General features: G+C 50.4%; 1 protein-coding gene across 6 annotated transcripts in view; it reads left to right on the plus strand.

Moving 5' to 3' along the window:
* The first annotated feature begins 1755 nt into the window (after positions 1-1755).
* ELMO2 (engulfment and cell motility 2) overlaps positions 1756-21684 on the plus strand; it is a 38540-nt gene continuing 18611 nt past the window's right edge. Inside the window, exons 1-9 of one of the 6 annotated variants that reach the window (XM_004272938.4) lie at positions 1816-1833; positions 8990-9079; positions 12910-13033; positions 13364-13404; positions 13869-13941; positions 14317-14367; positions 17975-18156; positions 19707-19806; positions 20910-21061. In XM_004272938.4, the coding sequence (XP_004272986.1) occupies positions 12956-13033; positions 13364-13404; positions 13869-13941; positions 14317-14367; positions 17975-18156; positions 19707-19806; positions 20910-21061 (677 nt within the window). In that variant the 5' untranslated portion in view covers positions 1816-1833; positions 8990-9079; positions 12910-12955. Of the gene's footprint in view, positions 1834-8989; positions 9080-12909; positions 13034-13363; positions 13405-13868; positions 13942-14316; positions 14368-16209; positions 16657-17974; positions 18157-19706; positions 19807-20909; positions 21062-21684 lie in introns of those variants that run through there. The other 5 variants (XM_033433842.2, XM_049698854.1, XM_049698852.1 and 2 more) reach the window with 5 other exon arrangements.

Genomic DNA, 21684 nt, shown 5'->3' on the forward strand with positions numbered 1-21684 from the left:
TGCGAAGCCTTTGGTTTTCCTTTGTAAAATGATGAGGATGATAACATCATCAACAATGATAATTCGGGCTTCCCTGGTGGCACAGTGGAGAATCCGCCTGCTAATGCAGGGGACACAGGTTCGAGCCCCGGTCCAGGAAGATCCCACATTCCATGGAGCAGCTAAGCCTGCGCGCCACAACTACTGAAGCCCATGCTCCGCAGCAAGAGAAGCCACCACAATGAGAAGCCCGTGCACCACAACGAAGAGTAGCCCCTGCTCGCCGCAACTAGAGAAAGCCTGCACGCAGCAACAAAGACCCATCGCAGCCAATAAATAAATAAATAAATTTATTTATTTTAAAAAAACAACAATAATTCATTAATAATTAAAAAGAAGAGTATGAATAATAACAATGTTGCTGTGAGGATTCCACAAAGCAATGGTCTGTAAAAGGCTTTGGTAACCAAAGCACTGTAGACTGGGGGTGGGCAACTTACAGCCACAGGCCAACGCCTATTTATTTTGTAAGTAAAGCTGCATTGGAACACAGTCACCCTCATGGGTTTACATTGTCTGTGGCTGCTTTCACACTACAACAGCACAGCTGAACAGTTTTGACAGAGACTGTATAGCGAAAAGCATTCACTATCTGGATATTTATGGAAAGTTTGCTGGTGACTTCTGCAAGGGCTGTAGTGATGTTAGCTATTACTAAGCCTCAACCTCCGTGAGCATCGTTGTATTCACCAGTAAAAGAGGACTAATAAATACCATCCTCAGTTCCAAGATGTTTTGAGGATCAAATGAAACAATATATGTAAAACTGCTTTTCAGATGCTTTGCATACTGTGAAGTGCTATATAAATGGCAGTCGTTATTTAGTGTCTTTGCTGAGTATCAGTTTCATTACTGAGTCTCTCCGTTGAGCATCTATAAAACGGACAACAAAATACCCACCCCTCGGGGTGGTTGTAAGGATCTGTGAGACAAAATGGTTAGAACATAGACTTTAGAATCAAACAAGCACGGGCTGGCCTCTTGCTCTGCCCATCACTAGTTGTACGATCAGGGGACCCACATAACACCTACATCAGAGTGGCTGTGAGTGTAAAGGGACGTGGCACGAGTGAGGCGCTGGCGCCGTGCCCAGCCTTGTTCCGATCTGCAGGTGCAGTGACGAATACCACCTCCCACGGGTCCCTACCAACAGTACAGCTGAGCTGTACCCCTCTGCCTCTGCTCCGCGCCCACGGTCAGCCCTGGGTGCCGGTATAATTAGCTCCGGCTCTGTGGTGAGCAGCCGCGGCTGCTCAAAGCCTCTGACACGACTGTCACCTCCCACTCAGTTCTCCAAACCACAGTTATCCCACTGTTGAGTGCGTTACATGCGTGCTGGGCACCGGGCTGAGTGCCACCAGAGGACATCTGAGCCCTCAAAACCTCTGATTTATCACAAGGAACACGGGCTGTGCCAAAAGAAAAGTTTCGGGGAGCGATGGGGGGATGGGGGGAAAGAAATGCAGCCTCTTGCGTTTGCTGAGAAATCCCATTCTTCCAAAACCCATAGCCCGCGGCGGGGGAGACAGCCTGTGTCTTTAAGAGGCCTCCGCTAGCAGGGCGGGGACCGGCGGCTCCGCACTCCCAGCCCCGGCAGCTGGTCCCGCCCTCTTTTGAGTGATAGGCAACCAATCCAATTGAAGAAGGAGAGTTCAGCGAGACGGTGAAATGGAGCAATAGGAGCCCGGGTCGGCCTGCGTGGGGCGGGGCCCCGAGAAGGCGGGGCCGGCGGAGGCTAGTGGAGCGGCGGCTGGGAGACCTGGGCGCGGGAGCTGGGCCTAAATCGGCTCCCTGGTGAGTGTGGGACGCACCGCGGGTCGGGGCGCGACAGGCCGCAGGGATGGCCCTGGCCCGAGGGATGCGGGGCGGAGAGGCCGGGCCAGGAAGTAGGCGGAGGGCTGCGGCCTGCTTCTGCCCAGGGGCCTGGGGGGCTGGAGAGGGCCGGCCTGGGATGCACCGCGCAGGTTCGACAAGCCCCTGAGGGGTTGCGGCCCAAGTGGGTCCGCCGGGCCAGAGGGTCACTGGGTCCCCGACCCAGAAGGGTCGACGACGGGTGGGGAAGAGGGCGGACCAGGCCTAGAGGAGCGGGGGCTGGGCCGGGTAGGGGTCGCGGGGTAGGGGAGAAGGAGGGTGGGAGGATGAAACCCGGGGGCGAGACGAGACGGTGCGGGGAGGGAGGGTACGGGAGAGGGACCAGATGGGAGAGGGCTCGATAGGAGCCCAAAGAGTGTTTGGGGCTGGGTGGCACCCATCCGAAGCCTCGGAGTCTCCCTTGACATCGCCACCCCCTCCTACACACACAGACACTGCTCATCACCCCGCCCCGTCGATCCGGCCGGCTCAGTGACCCCCCAGACCGTCTACTTGCATCTCCGCCGCTTCCCCCTCAGTTAAGGCATCTCTCGCCTCTTCCCTGGATTGATGCAGTGTCCATAACCGATCTGCACACAGGCACTTGCGCCGCTCCCCAGCGGGCTTCGCACCGTGGTCAGAGGGATCTTTTCAAAATACAGATCAGATCCGGACGCTCGGTTGCTTGTAACTGGCTGGCTTCCACCTCCTGAGGGGCCAGCCCCAGATCCTCACCCAAGCCCTGGAGATGGAATCCCACCGACCTCTCCTCCCTAGTCTCAGTCTACTAACCCCTCTTGCCCAATTCTCTTGTCACACTGGTCTTTTCGTGTTCCTTCTACATACCAAGCCCTGGACCAACTCAGGGTCTTCACCCTCAGCCTTCCTGCTCCCTGGGCTTCCTCGCCTGGCTTATTCCTGTCAACTCCCCTTTATCTTTGAAATCTCCACTCAAGTATCACTTCCCCAGGAGGAGTCCCTGGTCCTGGATTCCCCCACCCAGTGAATTCCCCACTTTCATCACCCTCTGTACTTCTCCTTCACAACACTTGAAGAGCTGCAGTTTTACATTTATTTATGAAAATATTCATGTCTGTCTGTTCCCACCAGATAATAAGGTCCACAAGGAAAAAGATAGTGTCTGCTTTTGCTCCTTGTATCTCCAGCATCTTGCCCAGAGCCAGGCACTGTAAATATGTACTAAATGAATGGAGGACTTGGCTCTGGTAGGAGGAACAAGGTGTGAGTCGTCTCTGATGTCCTACACAAAAACTGTGCCAGGCTCTGTGCTAGAATAATGCTGTCCGATGGAAAGATAATGCAATATCTGTAGTTACAAAATTTTTAGTAGCCACATTAAAAAAGCAAAAAGAAACAAGCGACATTACGTTTTGTAATATATTTTACTTAACCTAATAGATTCCAGAATGATATTCTTTTGACATATACTCAGTGTTAAAAACATTATTAATATTTCACATTTCTGTGTGTGTACTAAGCCCTTGAAATCTGGCCTGTGTTCTACACTTAGAGCCCATCTCAGCTCATGGTAAACACATTACAGGTGCTCGATAGCCACACGTAAGGGCGAGCAGTGCTAGAAGCTTTACATACCTGTGGCATTTAATTGCCTTTAACCTTTTGAGATAATTATTGTTGTCTGCATTTTACTAGTAAACATGATGAAGCTCCTAGAAGTTATGCTGCCTGCCAGCAACCATCCTAAACTTTGTGAGGGGAGGAGGCAAGGTGAGGACCAGGCCCTCCATCTGTTCATGTGGAGTTTGGTCCTTCTGTACCCTATGCTCCCTCGAGGAGGTGCCAGGGGAGTCTGGGGGTGCAGGAAGTGGGGGCTAAACTTCTAGAAAACAATGGCACCTGTGGGTATATGCATATTCGGTTTCATCCACGAAGAGACAGTGTGTCTGGGTGCATCAGTACCACCTGCCTAGGTGGCTCAGGAACAAGTGGATTTGATGCAGTTGAAGAAAAATCCTGCAAGGCCAGTGCTTCTTGATCCAGTCACCGGAGCTCAGCACATTCAGCACCAACTCAGCCTGGTCCCAGGACCTGGGTAGAAAAATGTACCCAGGCCGCAGCATCTTGTACAGGGCCTGAGTTAACAGTCTGGCTGTTCAGTTCAACAGTTGCTCACTGAGTTGAGGTCCCCACTCCCGTGGGGCCAGCACTGTTCTAGGCCATTTAGGGTGGCTGGGGAGTATAGATCACAGCCCTCATCTTCAGGACGCCTACTGGGTACTTGGAAAGACCAGACCAGACCACAGAATGATTAGATGAGGTGCAGGACACCGGGCGCTGTAATGAAGAACCGGAAACAGTGGTGTGCAGAGGCTGCAGTGGCTGTCTAGGCCACGCTGGGTAATGTGTTTCCAAGTGCGGATTTGGATTCCTCTGCAGGGGTAGGGGGGTACTGCGTAGTTTGCTACAGTTCCCACATAGATGCTGCTTGGCATATTTACTTACCTGTCTGGCTGCTTAAGCAGCCAGAGTTTGTAAACCCATTAGACATAATGGTTTTAATTGAGTCACTAGAAAAGATTTGTTGAGCACCTGTTATGTGCCAGGCATTGTATAGGCCACTGCTCTGGAACTGACTATGAAGCTCTCCAAGGTTCTTCTGCTGGGAGAAAAATAATAATAAGAAGAAGAAGAATTTTATATTGATTTTCCTCCCCGATTGCCTTCACATATGTTCTCTCATTCTGTCATCAGTATACTAAAGCCTGGCAGGTAGGGCTCTTTTATGCCAGGGAAACATGGTGCTTTTGCAACTTCTTTTGCAACTTCTTCAAGTTCACACTGTTGGAATTCTGCTTACTCTGTGTCAGGTATTATGCTTAAATGATTTACGTATATTATCCCACCCAATGTTCACAGCAACTTTATGGAGTAGGGTTGATTCGAATCCCCATTTAACAGATAAGGAAATTCTTAGAACTGGGATCCAAACCTAGGTCTGTTCCACTCCAGAACACAAGCTCCTTACCTCGTTAAGTTACTCTGCCTCGCTAGAAGGTCAAGGTTGGACGAGACCTCCTCATGCATATCAGGACCTGAAGTCCAAAGAGGCTTGTCCTCATGGCAGAGCTGGGCAGTCAGGTCTCCTGTGCTGCAGGGGCAGGACTAACCCAGAAGGGAGCGCCGAGGCCTTCTTTGGTTCCTGACTGCTGGTGTGGCCTTGCCAGCTTCTCTGGACCTCAGTTCCCTTATTTGTAAAATGAGAGGCTTGGCCTGGTTTTGCAGTGAGAACAATGCTGTGTGGTTGGGGTCAGTATTGAAGGAGTCGGGCCCCCAGCCCGGGGTTTCAGTCATAACCCAGGGCTTCTCAGCCCCGCGCACCCCGTCCCCACACAGGCTCTGCCTTCCCGCGGCAGCCGCGGTCCCGTGAAGGCAGACAGTACTTCTGGTTCATCTGTGTTTTCCACTTCAGTTTCTGTTTCAGTTCCAGAAACTGAGGCAAGTGGACTGGAAACACAGACCCCCTTCTACGTCCATCTCGATGACTGTAGGGCCGTGTGGAGTTCTAGGCAATGGCTCGTCCTCTGTCATTAGAGTTTCTGTTCTCTTTTAGAGGCGGTCAGGTCTAGGGGCATCCTGGAGGGTATTTTTGGTGTGGAACTCTGTGGGCACAGCTGTGTGCCAGGCACTGTGGGCAGGGAAGTAGATGCGGACTTGATGAGTCCCTGCCCTCAGCTAGCAGCCCCTGAGCTGTGGCTCCCAGCCCTGGCTTCCCATTAGATTCACCTGGGTGGGGGGGCTAGGGGGGTGGTTTGCAGTGACCTGGGTTGGGCACGGATGAGGCACAGCCAGAGCTGAGACACACTGGTGTAGAGTCTGCACCTGGGGATCTTGTTTGAAGGCAGGTTCTGATTCAGGGGGTCTGGGCTGGAGTGGGTGATTCTGTGTTACAGGCTCCCAGGCAACATCGGTGGTGCTGGAGTGCGGATCACACTCTGAATAGCACGAGGAAAGGCTGCACATAGACAGTTATGAATCAGTGGGATTGTGACAGTGTGTGTAAAAGACGGGAGGGCAGATGAGGGCGCAGTTCATTTTGTCTGAGGGGAGAGGACCAGGAAGGCCACACAGAAGAGTGACTGAGCTGGGCCTTGAAGCTCGAGTAGAAGTTTGGCAGCTGGACCAGGTGGAGGGAGTAATGGCAGAGGCCCCAGTAAGACTTAGAAGAGCCTGATGTTTGGGGGAACAAGGTGGTCTGCAGTGACATTCGGAGTATCTGCGAGGGCGGTCTGAAGGCCATGGTGGGCCTGGAAGGAGCTGGTGCTCTCCTGCGGAGTCTAAGCTCAGTTGTGCAAGGATAGGGACCTTGCAGAAGGTTTCTAAACCGAAGAGGAGAGCTGAGTGCTTCTTAGGGTAGGTGTTACGTGAGAAGAAGCCCAAACAGTTACCCTGTTCCCACGCCCTTCCTCACTGCCCTTGTGGCTCTAAGTTAGTAGCTTTTAACTACGTGTTCGGGTGAGTCTTGTGTCCAAAAATTTCAACAGAAGGGAGAAATCTCAGCTGCCATTGGTATGATGGTCCTTCTCGGTGTTTCTAGCAGTAAACGTCAGGACCTGAATCTTCGAACCCAGCTTCCCTCCCTGTACCTTAGAGTCTAACCCGCATTCAGGGGTCCGAACTAAGGGAAGTTAAGTCACTTCTCACTGCAGAAGATTTCAGAGGGAGAAGCCTCTGTTGAGATTGTGCTCTCGATTAGAAAGAGGGTTTGACCTCTGGTTGCCTTCCTGGAACGGTGCTTTCTCTTGCAGGAAACATAAACCAAACTCACCCATGCCTCCCCCACCGAATCAGAAGCAAAAGAGCCGAACAAAAGCATCCGTCAATCCTTATCCTTAAAGGAATGAGGGGGGAAGAGTGCGGAGCTGGAGCCTTCTGGCCTTCCTCCATCTGAATTCCTTACTAATGGGGAGGGATTGTCTTCCACTTCCTTTCCGCTGGGCTCAGAATCCATCTCCCTGGAGCCGTCCCTGCAGGGGCGATTGATTGATGGAGCTCTGTGGGGCCTTTTGTAACTGTGCTGATTTTATAAGCACACCTTCCAGAAGCCACTTAAAGAACACTCATTGGAGACACGGAAGGTCCTGTTTTTCTCTTGTTTCCCTGACTTTGCCTTTGAAAACCTGGGCTTTCATCTTCCTGCCTTAGAGTATAGGATTATCTTCGCCAGATCAGTGTGTGCCTCTCTCCTGTTTGGTGGCATTTAGAGCTTTCCCAATCATCTTTATATCTGTAATACTTGGAAGGGGGTGGGAGGGTGGGATGCAGAGTCGTTTAATCAGAAGGGGTTGATGACTTCTTCGCCTCCTGGGCCTGGATGTGGAACCACCGCTCCCTCATCTTGGCTGTTTGCTCTTGAACTCTATAGTGACGCTGAATGGTAGAGCGAGAGGCTATTTATAACCCTGAGAATTTTGCAATGTTACTGAATTGCTTCGACCTAATTCCCACTTCCTTTCTAAAGTGAAAATGAAAAGAGTGAGCAAATGAGAGCTGAAAGGGCTCCCCACAAGGAGATCCTTTATCTGGGGACCGTTACCTGGAGAATAGTATTCTTCTAGTCTCCTATCTCCCGACGTTTCCATAGGGAGAAAAGCGGAGGGATGTTTTCCGCCATCTTTTAACTAGAGTCAGAGGTGCTAAATCTGATTTTCCAGTGAGACACGTCCTAATGTTAGATGTGAAAACAGTGAAAATGCTGTGGAGTTGGAAGGTGGTGGGTCGAGGAGGGAACACACAACCAGAGTGCTTCCTGCCTGTCCACTGCCGTGTGGAGCCGGCCCTGGTTTGTAGGAGTTGAGGAAGTCAGAGCTGTTGGATTTGAGCAGATGCTTATGGAACCGTATCCGTGTGCCAGGCGCTGTGCCAGCCGATGAAGCTGCAGGGTTGGCCTTGCCCCGGGGGAGGAGAGAGCTGTGGGAATATAAAACTATAATGGGGTGGGACAGGAGCCGTCACAGAGCTGTGGACAGAATGCCACAAGAACACGGGCCCGTCCTGTTTCACTTTGCTAGAGAAACGGGGGTGGCGTGAGGAACTAAGACTGGTACAAAGAGGAAGTGACATCTGAGTGGGGCTCTGAAGCTTGAATATGAGCTCTCCTGACAGTCGAAGGAAGGAAAAACATGCAAAGATACAGAGGAGGAGGAGGAACATGGGCTGCCTTATAGAAACAGCAAGTAGTCCAGGAAGGTCTGGCTAGACTGTGAAGGGCTGAGCACCACACAGGGGAGTGGGGGTCACCTTCTTTAGACAGTGGGCTCCGTTGTCTGTCACAATGGTGAGCTCTTGTCGTTGGTCTCTGAGCCCCGGTGTGCTTCATCTTCAGGTCCAGGGAACCCAGATCCTCCACTGAGCGCCTGCTGTGGGAACCGTGCCACCTGCTTTCACGTGGCTTTCAAACAGCCAGACTGGCTGGGGTCAGATTCTGGCCGTGCCGCTTACTAGCTGTGTGACACTGAGCACAGTACTTAATTTTTCTGCGCCTCTATTTCTTTTTAAAATTTTATTTATTTATTTATTTATGGCTGTGTTGGGTCTTTGTTGCTGTGCGCGGGCTTTCTCTAGTTGCGACGAGCGGGGGCTACTCTTCGTTGCGGTGCGCGGGCTTATTGCAGTGGCTTCTCTTGTTGCGGAGCACAGGCTCTAGGCACGCGGGCTTAGTAGTTGCGGCACGTGGGCTCTAGGGCACAGGCTCAGTAGTTGTGGTGCACGGGCTTAGTTGCTCCGCAGCATGTGGGATCTTCCTGGGCCAGGGATCGAACCCACGTACCCTGCATTGGCAGGCAGATTCTTAACCACTGTGCCACCAGGGAAGTCCCTCTATTTCTTGTCTATAAAACCAGGATGATGCATCACACAGGGCTGCTGCGTGGATTAAATGAATTAATCTGTGTAAAGCCCTTAGAACAGTGTCCCAGCACTGTGTAAATGTTAGCTAATGTCATCATCCTCAGCAAAGGAAGTATTATGTAGAGGGAAGAGAGCCCACTTTGAAGTCCTAACGCACAGTCCTGAGACCCAGTTCTGATGTGATTTCTTTCTTTCTTTTTTTGTGGGGAAGAGGTGGGAAGGAGACATGTGGAAGATACGTTTCTCATCCCATGTGAACTTCAGTTGCCTCATCTACAATGGGATGACTTCCAGGGTTCGGGTGAGCATCAGCGGTAATAATGCTACAGACGTGTGATCAAATGTAAATAGGCTGTCTGCACATTGCTGTTACATACAGGATGACTTGCCATAAAGTCACCACAAAACTGAACTGTTTTAAACAAACCACTTATCTAAGTGGGTTTTGCTCTTCATTATTTCAGCCAGTGTTAAGCAAGGGCCTGCTCAGTGCTATCATCTTGTGCCTGTTAGGCTGCTGTCTCTTCAGCCCTCCATGTAGAGCTCCTTCAAAGCTGGGGGGTCACCCTTATGCTTAGGCTTTTTAGTTGCAATGAGTAGAAACGCAGGCTAGTTTAATTGAAAGGAGTTTTATTGGCAGGAAACAGGGGAACTTCAGGTACCCCAACTGTAGGAGGTGTAGCCATGGAGTCTGGAAAGTCTTCAGACACAGGCTTTTTCCACCTCTTTCTGGGACTTTGTGGTTTCTGGTTTCTGGCCTCCACTCATCCACACATTTCTGGATTCTTCTTGCTGAATAGCTTCCTCTGCAAGGCTCTTGGTTTCTGCTTCTTGGTATCTTTGGCTTGCCGCGGTACCTGCTCTGAGGCTGACTGTGACCTTTCTGCTCCAGGGCCCGTTGTCATCCATCTTCTTTAGTCTGTGTCTTTAAGCTCAAGAGAGAGAATTGGATTAGTCCAGCTAAGGTTGAGTGTTCACCTCGGTCCTGTTGGCTGTGGCATGGGTGGCGAGAGTGCCAGGACACATGGGCTGCCTGGGCATATTGGGAAAGGGCAAAGTCACTGAGAATCGGGGCTTATAGTATCTCTGGAATAGTCCTGGTGGTTGCAAATCCCCGTGCTTTAAAATGGATATGAATTTTTGGAACATACAAGAATCACTCAGGGCTGACTTTTATAAAGAAAGAGATAGGGACTTCCCTGGTGATCCAGTGGTAAAGAATCTGCCTTCCAATGCAGGGGACGTGGGTTCCATCCCTGGTTGGGGAACTAAGATCCCACATGCTGTGGGGCAACTAAGCCTGCGCGCCACAACTACTGAGCTCATGTGCCTCAACGAGAGAGCCCGCATGCCGCAAACTACAGAGCCCACACGCCCTGGAGCCCGTGTGTCACAACTGGAGAGAAACCCGAGCAGACTGCGCACCCTAACGAAAAGATCTGTGTGCTGCAACTAAGACCCGATACAGCCAAAAAAAAAAATAAGGAAAATAAATATTTTAAAAAAGAGAGATAATCAACCTAGGAAATGCCATGTGGTGTCACAGTAAAGTGGAACTGTAAAATAATGAACTTTAGCTTTGTTTATCTCCAAAGACAGTATCCAGAAAGGAGTTCTAGGGACTTCCCTGGCAGTCCTGTGGTTAACACTCTGCTCTTCCAATGCAGGGGACGCGGGTTCAATCCCTGGTCAGGGAACTAAGATCCCACATGCCACGCGCAGAAAGAAACAAACAAACAAAAACAAACAGAAAAGAGTTCCAAAAAATCTGATTTGTTTCTTAGCAGCACCACTGAAATAAGGGTGTAACTTCTTTTGGAGAGGGACATGTGTACATCACCCAGACACTCAGTGTTGGAGCTGTGACTAGGTCCTGAGTCCTCTGGCTCTGAGTCCAGATGCTTCAGCAGGGAAAATCATCTCAGCCCAGCGCTCTTCCTCTCGCACCTACACTGCCTACTTATTTTAAGAAGAAGAAGAAACTAAACTAAATAACAAATGGTCTTAAAGGCCATATTGTGCATTTCCACATATATGAAGTACAAAAGCAGGCAGAACAAATCCATGGTGTTGGAAATCAGAAACAAGTTGCCTCTGGGAGGGCTGGCAGGTGCGGGGTTGACTGGAAGGAGGTAGGAGGGAATTCTGGGGGTGTGAAAATATTCAGTGTCTTGTTTTGGGTGGTGGTTACAGGACGGTATGTGTATTTCTATTTTGTATGTGTATTTCTATTTTGTATATATATTTATATATACACATACATATATACACATAAGCTCTGCATTTTATTATTTGTAGATTGTATCTCAGTCAAAAATAACGATCTCACAACTGTACAGTCATGCCTCCTAATTATGGCAGATTTAGATAAGGATAGGGACTCCTGCCCTAGGCATCCTGAGATTCACGGTACCACCCCTGCTTTGCTGTGTCACTGGAGCAGAGCATCTCAACCAGGACTTCTTCTGATGGGCCCGTTTCTTTTCAGAGGTTTGTTGTGTGTCTAGGCACATAAAAATTACATGTGAGAAATTCTACCTGGAGCTGCAGAAGCTGTGGAAGCTCTCAGGGCCGTGAGACCGGTCCACTTCACCTTTAGGCTTGATTTAGTTGCAGGGAGCAGAAATTCAGGCTAGCTCAGCCGGAGGTGGGGGTGGGTTGGGGGTGGGTAGCACTGGCCAAAGTCGACTCCATGTTCTGTCACCTTCACTGCTTGTACGCTGGGTGAATGGGGCACCTTAACCACACTGAGTTTCAGTTTTGTTGTCTTCAAATGGAGGTAATCCTGTGCTGCCTACTTCACAAGGCTGCTGAGGGGACTCAACAGAGTAAGTGATGGCACACTGAAAACCATCTCTTCTGTGCTGCCGTGTTCTGGAAGTGCTGGTATTTTTGACAGTCGACTTCTGAAGCACCCCATCCTGGTCAGGAAATGGCCGGGAAAGCTTCCCTCTTTCTGAGACCTGTGGGTTTGTAGGGGAAGGGACTTGTACCCCTGTCACCAAAGAGGTTAGTACTTCCAAGGCTGTGAGAAATAACAGCTGTGTTTGGGCTGAAAAATTGATGGCCTCCACAAATACCAGCTCAGCACAGCTATGCCGCATGTTCCAGGAGAGGCGGGCGGTCTCCATTAGTGAGGCGTGGATTGTGGGCAAGTGGCTAAACCTGGGGGTGCAGGAGAAAGGCCTCTTTCGTGAAGAGAGAGGCCTCTCCTGAAGCTGCAGGCATGGAGTGTAAACACACATTGAAATAATCCATCAGTGGGGTGGCTTCCCCTCATCAGACCTTGGAGAGAGAATGCTTTAGCTACTGCCTGGAACACCACTAAGCTCACAGAGTTGCCTAGGATACCAGTCACGTGGGCCCATCTTCCAGACTTGTTCAAAATGATTTATTTTCCTTTATTTTGGAGAGCAGTGGGTCAGAAGTACTTCTGAAGCCTTGTCCTCCGATAGTTGGGCCTTTGTATGAGGGTCCTTACCTCCCTATACTTGTGCTCTCAGCAGCCCTTGCCTTTGGCAATTGGGACTAAAATAGCATTTCCTGTCCCGCTTCTCTTCTCCATTTTCTGAAGTCTGTGTCATCCCACACGGTGGAGGCTCCGTGTTGTGTCCCTTTGCGGGGGGAGGAGTGGCAGCAATAAGTAGGGAGGAAGCAACAGAGCATGTGGCCAGGCCCTGCTGACTCTGGAATCTTCCCGGGATGACTGCAGAGCAGAGCAGGCTGGCTGCTTCAGCTAACTGCTCCGCCAAGGAAAGGCTGTGTCTGTCCTTATCAGTCTCAGGGCATAAGCTTCTCCCTCTCAAGGTCCCAGGACAGGACTTTGCAGTAAATATTCTCCTCTACTCCGGGGTCCTCCTGGCCCTTCACCTGAAGTGTCACATTGGCAGATCTTGCGGCTGGCTTATCTGCAGTTGGTAGATAGGTTTGTCCCTTTTCTACTTGCTGATTTAATCTAAAGAGACAAAATGTCCAAGGAAAGGTTGTGGCATGATCTAGAAGAATTCAAACCGAGGAGTTCTACATGTTTCTTTGGGCACTCTCTGTCTTCTGATTTTCCAAGATGTATAACAAGAGTGAAAAATGAAGGCAAACTCTGACTTTTTCCTTTTTTCTGATTCTTTTCCCCAGGCAGCTGTGTCTGTGTGTCTTGGAGAAGCAGGGCCCATTGGGAACGATGCCACCACCATCAGACATCGTCAAAGTGGCCATCGAGTGGCCAGGTGCTAACGCTCAGCTCCTCGAAATCGACCAGGTAAGCTCTGGAAGGGAGCAGCGGCGATGCAAGGGGAAGGATCCAGGGAGTGCGTGGTGGGGATGTCTTTAGGGGCGGGGACCACTGGCATTAGGAGTAAGACCAGCAACAGGAAAGCCAAGCCCTGTCCCACCCTGTGGAAGGCTAGTCACCATGGCCTGGGAGAGACTTCCTCTTCGAGAAAAGCTCTCAGAGAAGAAGTCCGTGCTCAGGCCCCAGGACGACCCTGCCTGGCCGACCCTCTCATCAGGACCTTGGTACTAGCAGGCTGTGGCTCCTGGTGAAGGATCTCTCTCTCTCTCTCTCTCTCTCTCTCTCTCTCTCTCTCAGAAACGGCCCCTGGCGTCCATCATCAAGGAAGTTTGTGATGGGTAAGTTGAAACTGCCCCTGTTTTGGACGGTGACAGGCTAAAAACAGAGGAGCATTGCCAGACCTTGAAAGGAATTCTGCCCGAGGATCTGCAGTTAGTCGGGTCCCCAGTCCGGGGGTTTTGTGGATCGTTGTCTTACAAAGAAAGTGTAGCCGGTGGGGATGTCCCTGAGACCTGTCAATCTTCAGTTTTTCCTTTAAGCCCAGGAATGCCCCACCTGAGGTCCTGGTGGGGTCTGAGACCTGCGCTGAATTATATGCGCCGCCTTTTGTGGTACCAATCTTTACAGGGGCTGAGGAGCTTCCTGTTCAACATCTCAACCCAAAGCTTTGGGTTTTCTTCCCCTGTACATCAAACAGACCGCCCAATCCCTCAGTCAACTCTGTTGAAAATTATTTATTTGCAGCTTCTAGACAGGCCCCCCGGCATGGCCACACAGGCTGTACTGTTTTTCTCTTACATAGGTGGTCACTGCCAAACCCGGAGTATTACACCCTCCGTTATGCAGACGGTCCCCAGCTCTACATCACCGAACAGGTTAGTACAGGGAGAAGCCAGACCAACACAGGGCTCGCTCTGGAGTGAGCCATCCCGGGGGCCAGCGCTGTTTGCCCTCCCTACATCCAGGGAGCTTCCACTTCCTGGGTCAAGAGCTGCTTCCTGGGCAGATCAGGGAGCATCAGCCCTTGTCCTCCTCTGGTGGCTGGAAAAATGTGGCTTCTGCTTCCTGAGAGGCACTTGAAAAGCATCTTAGAAATTCTTTGCCAAGAAACAAGCAGGAGAGGAGGCCCTGACTGAAGAGTCTCAGTTACAGCTACTTTAAAAATGACAGAAAGTTCTTGTTGATTCAGCTTGCTTGCACAATTTTAATATTTTATCTTAGCTACTCTTTTTTTTCTCTTTGCTACCCAGACTCGCAGTGACATTAAGAACGGGACAATCTTACAGCTGGCTATCTCCCCGGTAGGTATTCGGCTTTCCTTAGGAATTCCTCTATTTGACAAGCGTCTGTGAGCACCTACCATGGGCCAGACTCTGTTCTAGAAAGTAAGGCTTGGAGGTTAAAAAGTCAATCTTTGCTCTCACAGCCTGGTTGGGAATAAACAAACAAATATAAGGCCTCTCTCAAGGGTCCTGAAAGAAGGTTGCTTAGGGAACTCAGAAAAGGGTCCACCTAACTCAGACTGAGAATTCCCAGAAAGCCCTTCCAGAGAAGGGGGACACTTGGCTCAGATGTTGAAGGATAAGCAAGAAGCAGCTGAAGAAAGAAGAAAAGGAAATGTATTCCAAGCAGAGAGATGTGCTTTGTTTAGGGGAGGCAGGAGTGATGGGTGGCCGAAGGCCTGTAGCCATCAACCAGAAGCCAGTGAAGGGTTCCTTGGCGGCCTGCTTATGGGTCGGACTTTATCCAGAAGGGAAAGATCATAGTGGGGACGTTGAAAGATTTTAAGTAGGAAGCTATATTATGCTTAGGTTTATGTTTTATGAAGATCACTTTAGTGACAGTGTGGAAGATGGGCTTGAAAAAGGAAGGTTGATGGTAGGAGGAATCTTCAAGAAGCTGATGAGCAGTGTCAACAGCCTGTGAAGGCAGTGGCCGTGGCGATGAAACGATGGGCAGGAAAAGTATTTGCAGGTGAACTTGGCGAAGAAGGCAATACACTGGCTGTGGAAGCAGTGCGAGAATGCAAGCTGGCCCCCTGATTCCTGCAAGAGCAGCCCTTCCGGGTGACTAAGGAGGCACCCACAAGGGTAGAAAGAAAACAGGCGCTAGAAATGGCTTAGGAGCTGAGGGCAGGGAGAGTGTCCGGATGGAGGACGGGTTGGTCTGCAGTGAGCAGAGAGAAGGTAAACTGAGGACAGAAGAGCGGTCCGTTGATCTGGGAGGTCAGCCGGTTGCTGGGGCAGCTGGGTGGCAGCCAGATCGCAGTGGGTTGAGTTTAAGAGGTGACAGAGCGAGGACCTTGTGTTTGCCATGTTATCAGGAAGCTTGGTTTAAAAGGAAGTGGATAGAGAAGGTACTAGCTCGGGGATACGGAGTTGAAAAGATACGCCTTTTAAAAAGAGGTGGAGGGGTTCCCTGGTGGCGCAGTGGTTGAGAGTCCGCCTGCTGATGCAGGGGACACGGGTTCGTGCCCCGGTCCGGGAAGATCCCACATGCCGCGGAGCGGCTGGGCCCGTGAGCCATGGCCGCTGAGCCTGCGCGTCCAGAGCCTGTGCTCTGCAACGGGAGAGGCCACGGCAGTGAGAGGACCGCGTACCGCAAAAAAAAAAAAAGAGGTGGAACATTCACGTGTGTTAAAATCAAAAGAGTTTGACAAAGATACAGTGAAAGGTCTTCTCCCACTCCTGTCCCTCACCTACCCAGCTGTCCACCTCCTCTGACCCTTCACGATTGTTAACTTCTGTTGCAATTTTTTATGTGTCCTTGAAAATACGTTAAGATGCAAGAGAGGAAGGTTGCCAGTGCGGGAAAGGGGGGGTGAGTGATGGGGGCAGGACCTTGCTGCCCACAGGACAGGGGGAGCCCACAGCCCAGGGGAGGGATTTGCCCTGACGGCTCGGCCTGGAGCAGGACCAGTGATACGGGGGTAGCGTAGGTAGATTTGTAGAAGGGCTGCCGGAAAACGGAGGGCATGCTGGCCCCTGTTCTCTTGGTGAGGTGACAGGCTGGTCCATCTGAAAGGAAGGGAGGTGTGGAGTAATAGCAGCTACATTGGCTGAGCGCCTGGATTTTGCAGAATACTTTCCATATATGGTATCACTTAATCTCGACAAATCCCATGAGATGAGTACTCTTGATAGCCCCATTTTTCAGACCAGGAAACCGAGACTCAGAGAGACTAAATAACCTGCCAGTTGTCGACAGCTCAGAACGCGGCGCAGCTGCCTCTCAAACCCAGGTCTGGGCGACCCCAGGCCAGTGTTCTTGGCACTGCCTGCTCCTGCCCTCCTCCTCAGCTCTTCTCGTCCTAAGGACTTCATTTCTCCTCCCCAAGCTCGGCTAATTTAACGAGATGGCCTGGGAGCTGCGCGCTCTTACAGAAGTGCCGAAGCATTTTACGGGCCTCGCGCGCAGCGTAGCTGACTTCCCCAGAAGCAGGAGGCGCAGGAGGTGGCCCGGAAATGCTGTCCCGGGAGGAGAACTGACGTTTGGAGTTGGAAGGCTCTCAGTGTGATGCAGACCAGCGCTCTTCAAATCGTTCCGTCCTGTGACCTTTTCTCGCAGCGCACGCGTCCCTCACCGTGGAGGTGAGGGAGGGTTTCTGTGTCCTCGCGAGCAGCGTGCCGTTAAAGGGGAGAGACGTGGGTAGGCCCGACTCCTCTGCAGCAGCAGTACCTGGGCTCCGTCGCTTGCTTAGCACTGGAAGAAAAACGAAGAACCCCCGGGGCGCTTGTGCTCTCCAGATTCTTCCATTCCAGCCGAGAATATTAAAGTAACACACGAGAGATAGAGAATGATGGAACGGTAAGCTGTGAGGCACAGACTATAGAGTGAGTAAGTTCAGCAACAGGAAAGACCGGTGAACGTGAGAGGAGGGGCGTCAGCCGCAGTTGCAGGAAGGATGCAGGTGCTCCCATGGGAAAGGTTCACGTGCTCGGGGGAGGCTCTGTCACCAGCCGTCATTTTCAAAAAGCCGTTTTGAAATTAGCTGCTTCTAGCCCCTTGGTATTCTTAGTTTTCCCAGGGCTAGCACTTTGAGGAACAATGATACGGACTCTGAGGGAAAGTGAAAAAAACGCGTCAGGCTGATCACAGTTTCAGATTGCAAGGGTCCTTAGAGGTCATCAGATTTCATCCTCCACCCACCATAGGAGCCCCTTCCACAGCACTTTGCACAGGTGCCCGTCCAGTCTTCCTCGATTGCTTCCAGTGACCGAGAGCCCAGCATTCAAGAGACAGCCTCTTCCACTGTCTGACGGCTTTAGTTAATATCAATAGAAAACTCTTATGGTTACCAAAGGGAAAAGGGGGTGGGGGAGGGATAAATTAGGAGTGTGAGATTAGCAGATACACACTACCATATATAAAATAGGCAAACAACAAGGTCCTGCTGTATAGCACAGGGAACTATATTCAATAATCCTGTAATAAACAGTGATGGAAAAGAATATGAAGAAGAAAATATACATACACACACACAGACACGCATATATGTGTATAACACTGCTGTACACCAGAAACTAACAAAACATTGTAAATCAACTATACTTCAATTAAAAAAAAAAAGAAAAACTCTGATATTGAACTAATATCTGTTTCTTTGTGACTTGCCATAGTTAGCGGGTTGTCATCTCCCAGATCTCTCTTGTATTCCCTCGGTGGGAATTTTTTTATTCCATAGACCAGAGTGGTACAGAAAGGATACACATAACTGCAGACCGGTCTCATCGTACTGGTGATTCCCTGATTGATCCAATAAACATTTATTTAGCAAATCTGAAGCAGTGTGAAGAGCTACTTCTGTCTCGGGCTTGGGAGTCCACCGAAGGGCCCCTGTGAGCTATTCACAGAGCAGTAACCTGCCACAGGGAGCAGATGGCATGTGTCTTGTCCCTGGTCCCGCAGTCCCGGGCCGCACGCCAGCTGATGGAGAGGACCCAGTCATCCAACATGGAGACCCGGCTGGACGCCATGAAGGAGCTGGCCAAGCTCTCTGCGGATGTGACCTTCGCCACCGAGTTCATCAACATGGATGGCATTGTTGTGCTGACGCGGCTTGTGGAAAGCGGAACCAAGCTCTTATCCCAGTGAGTGTTGCTGAGGTCTCGTTTGGGAGCTCTCGAGAGATTTACGACACTGCGCAGGGCATCCTATGCTCATTTCCGTTGAGTCAAATGAGCTTATTGAGCTCCTTCTGCATACAGAGCAGCGTGCCCAGCACCAGGGTCCACACAGAGGGGTATAATTCACTATTGTGGTCCTGAATCTTGTAGTCTAGTTGGGCTCTCACAAATTCAGTGACGGTACAAAACAGTACTATGCTGAGTGACGTGAAAGTCGGGGCTCTAGAAGTCAAGAAGAGAGAGGTCAGCTCACGGCTGAAATCATTTCCGGAAAATGACCGGCCTGATGGAAGTTAGCAGGCTGTCCAATTAGCAAGTAGAACAGGTGTCTGTGTGTCTGTTCTTAACCACACCCCTGCGTCCCTCCCTCTCCAGTCACCTCCCCACTCCACACACAGGCTCCTTATACAGAGATGCGCATGGGCCCTCCTCTGTGTTTACGGGGGCGTATCCCCACCCATCCGCTGTCTCCCTGTCACCCATTTTCACGGGGGCAGGGGGGGCGTCCGGAACTTTGCGACGCACTGCAAGTGGCTTTGTGGTACTCCAGTGCCAAGGTGAACGTGGCGGGAAACTGCCATGCCATTATCAGCAGTGAGCAAACAGATGTTTAGTTTGTCTTCTAAGCCCACAGAACCTAAGCTGGCAGAGAGGGAGTCAGAAACCTTTGAGTTGATGGATCAGCTACTGAAATTTTTAGCCAGACCGAGCAGCTAGTCTTTGGGTATTTGTTTTAAGTCTTGGATTCTCCGGCTGCACGGAAATCTCGAAGCCTTTGGCTGCCATCAGCACTGACCCAGACGTTCCGCAGTCTCCCGGGAGTGCGGGGTTGGACTGGCCTTCGTCTCCTCTTTGAAGTGGAGGTGATACCTCCCTTGCCATATTGTCATGAGGAGTACTGTGGATGAGAATGGGTCAGAACATGCTTTGCAAATGGAAATATAGTTTGTAAATTATAGAGCACTGTACAGATGTATAAAGGTTGATGTGTATACAAAGCAGAGACAGAGGGGAGAAAACATCTCAGCCCTCATTCTCTGTCAGCTCTGTGGTACGGTTTCGCATGCACTGTCACCCTGCCCTCACCACAACGCCGTGAGGTTAACGCTGTGAGAGGAACTCAGTTTCACAGAGAAAGAAATAGAAGTTTGAACAGATAAAATTTGCACAGTTAGTAAGTAGTTGAACCCATGGCCAGAGTTCATCCTCTTTCTCCTGTGCTCTGCCGCCTCCCAGCCTAAAAGTGAACCTGGGACGTAAGCTCCCTCGGGTACCCCACCAAGTGCTGGGATTTGACAAGGCCAAACCCAGAAGCCTTTCCTTTGGTGATTCCAGGGAAGAATCTGCTCCACACCTAGCTTAGGTGTGTGCCAGGCGCTGGCTCACAGTGGCGTTTGCTGATTTCTCAGGTGGTGCTTACGTTGAAATCCGTCCCTATTGTGCCTGCCTTCACACCTGTGCTCCCCAGTTCTGAATCTTTGTATTGTTTTGTGTGTGTTTTGCACATGTCTCAGCTACAGTGAGATGCTGGCATTCACCCTGACTGCCTTCTTAGAGCTCATGGACCATGGCATTGTCTCCTGGGACATGGTTTCAATCACCTTCATTAAGCAGGTGAGGCCTCCAACATTCCGTCTTTCCTCCCTCCGTCGCCAGTTCTCTAGGCTTGAGGGGAGGTGCGGGCAACACAGCTGCTCCAGCGAGGGTCGGCGTTCTATCCCCGAGGCCAGGTGTTTCACCCTCAGGCTCCGGCCTTCCTGTGGCTCCTGGAAGGTGTACTTTGTTACACTCGCAGGGCCTGCACTGAGAAGATGGAACTGGACTCCCGGAACTGATTATGGCCAAAGTGGAATTGGATTGTCAGTGAGACTCGGGATAGCGTGCAGCCAGCCAGCCAGCCAGCCAATACCATCCCTAAGTCTTCTGACCTGCTTCCTGAGCCCTGCCTCCTCTTTGGATTAAAAAAAACAAAAAACTGTTCATTTCATTTGCCTTCTATTTATTAATCTGCCTTCTGTTTACAAATCTGCAAGGTGGACTGTTTGATTGTCAGATGAACTCAGTGAGGGGGGAGAAGTTACTTCTAGTTTTATCCTTTCTTCTAGAAGAAGGGGCAGTATCACCTCAGAAAACTGAACTAAAACCAATGAATGCTATATCTGCTGACCTAGAATTACACCTGTCATTGGCTTGGGACATTGAGAACTTCCCAATGCTGGACATACTTAGGCACAAGTGAAATGACCATGTGTCAAAGATGTTATAATGGGGATTGAGAAAAGGGATTAGATTATAAGACTTTGAGGTCCTTTCTATGTCCCCGAGTCTGCTGTTCTGCGTGTGTATAGGGACAAAATGTATGTCCGGAGTACAGTACATGGAGAGCAAATGAGATCCCAGCATCAGTAAAACCCTCTGCTTTTTACCCTCGGCTTTTTCATGCCTGAACCCTTATTTTGAAAACAAAAGATTAAGCCCTTAGGTTTAACGAAACATAGTTGAGTGGATGCTGTAATTTGAAATTGAGTTATCCGTGCCTAGAAACTCCCTGGCACATTGGCCAACATAGCAGATACCATCATCCACCTGCGGACAGCTGTACAAACGTGGGCAGCACACCTAAGAGGAGAGTCTGGGGGCGGCGGCCGTCCGAAACCTAAGCCTTCAGCTCTCTCGGGCCCTGAGCTTCCTAACTGACTTGCCCTCTCTGGCTTTAGATCGCAGGGTACGTGAGCCAGCCCATGGTGGACGTGTCAATCCTGCAGAGGTCCCTGGCCATCCTGGAGAGCATGGTCTTGAACAGCCAGAGTCTGTACCAGAAGATCGCAGAGGAAATCACTGTGGGACAGCTCATCTCTCACCTCCAGGTGTAAGTAGAGACCCTGCCCCAGCCTCCCTTCCCTGCCTGTTATCTTCTCCCCTCTTACTCTGTTTAAATCTTCCAGTCCTACTGCTTTGCTTGTACTCTGAGATGCTGATCTGCTTGTTCATTCACTCATCACCTCTTCCACACTACTGCCAGAATTCCTCCCGTAATTCAGACCTGGTCATGTCATGCTCCCGCTTGAAATCCTCTGTAAGTCTCCTTGCCTCTCAGGATAATGTGAAGTTTTTCCCAATCTTCCTGTACCACCATGGTACCAGAAAGAATTAGATGCTTTCTCCTCTGTGGGCCAAATAGTTTCTGTTTGTACCTATGATAATCATATTTATATAAAATACTGTATTTTTATTATCTGCCTCCCATTTTAAACTTTGAGCTCTCTGGGAAAAGGGGCCAATCATTTTTGTATCCCTTGTTTTGATTTAAGTAGAAGATCAATTAGCATTTGTTGAATGAACTCTTGCCGAACTAACAGTATGCTGTTGGGGGTAGCAAGAAGTATTGTATAGGATGTGAATTCCAATCCAGGATCTACTGCAAACTAGGTCTCTGCCCTCAGCAAATTACCTAATCTCTTCTGGCCTAAGTTTCCTCACCTCTAGACTGAG

This window comes from Orcinus orca, chromosome 16 (genome assembly GCF_937001465.1).
Source record: "Orcinus orca chromosome 16, mOrcOrc1.1, whole genome shotgun sequence".
In the NCBI taxonomy this organism is placed as follows: domain Eukaryota; kingdom Metazoa; phylum Chordata; class Mammalia; order Artiodactyla; family Delphinidae; genus Orcinus; species Orcinus orca.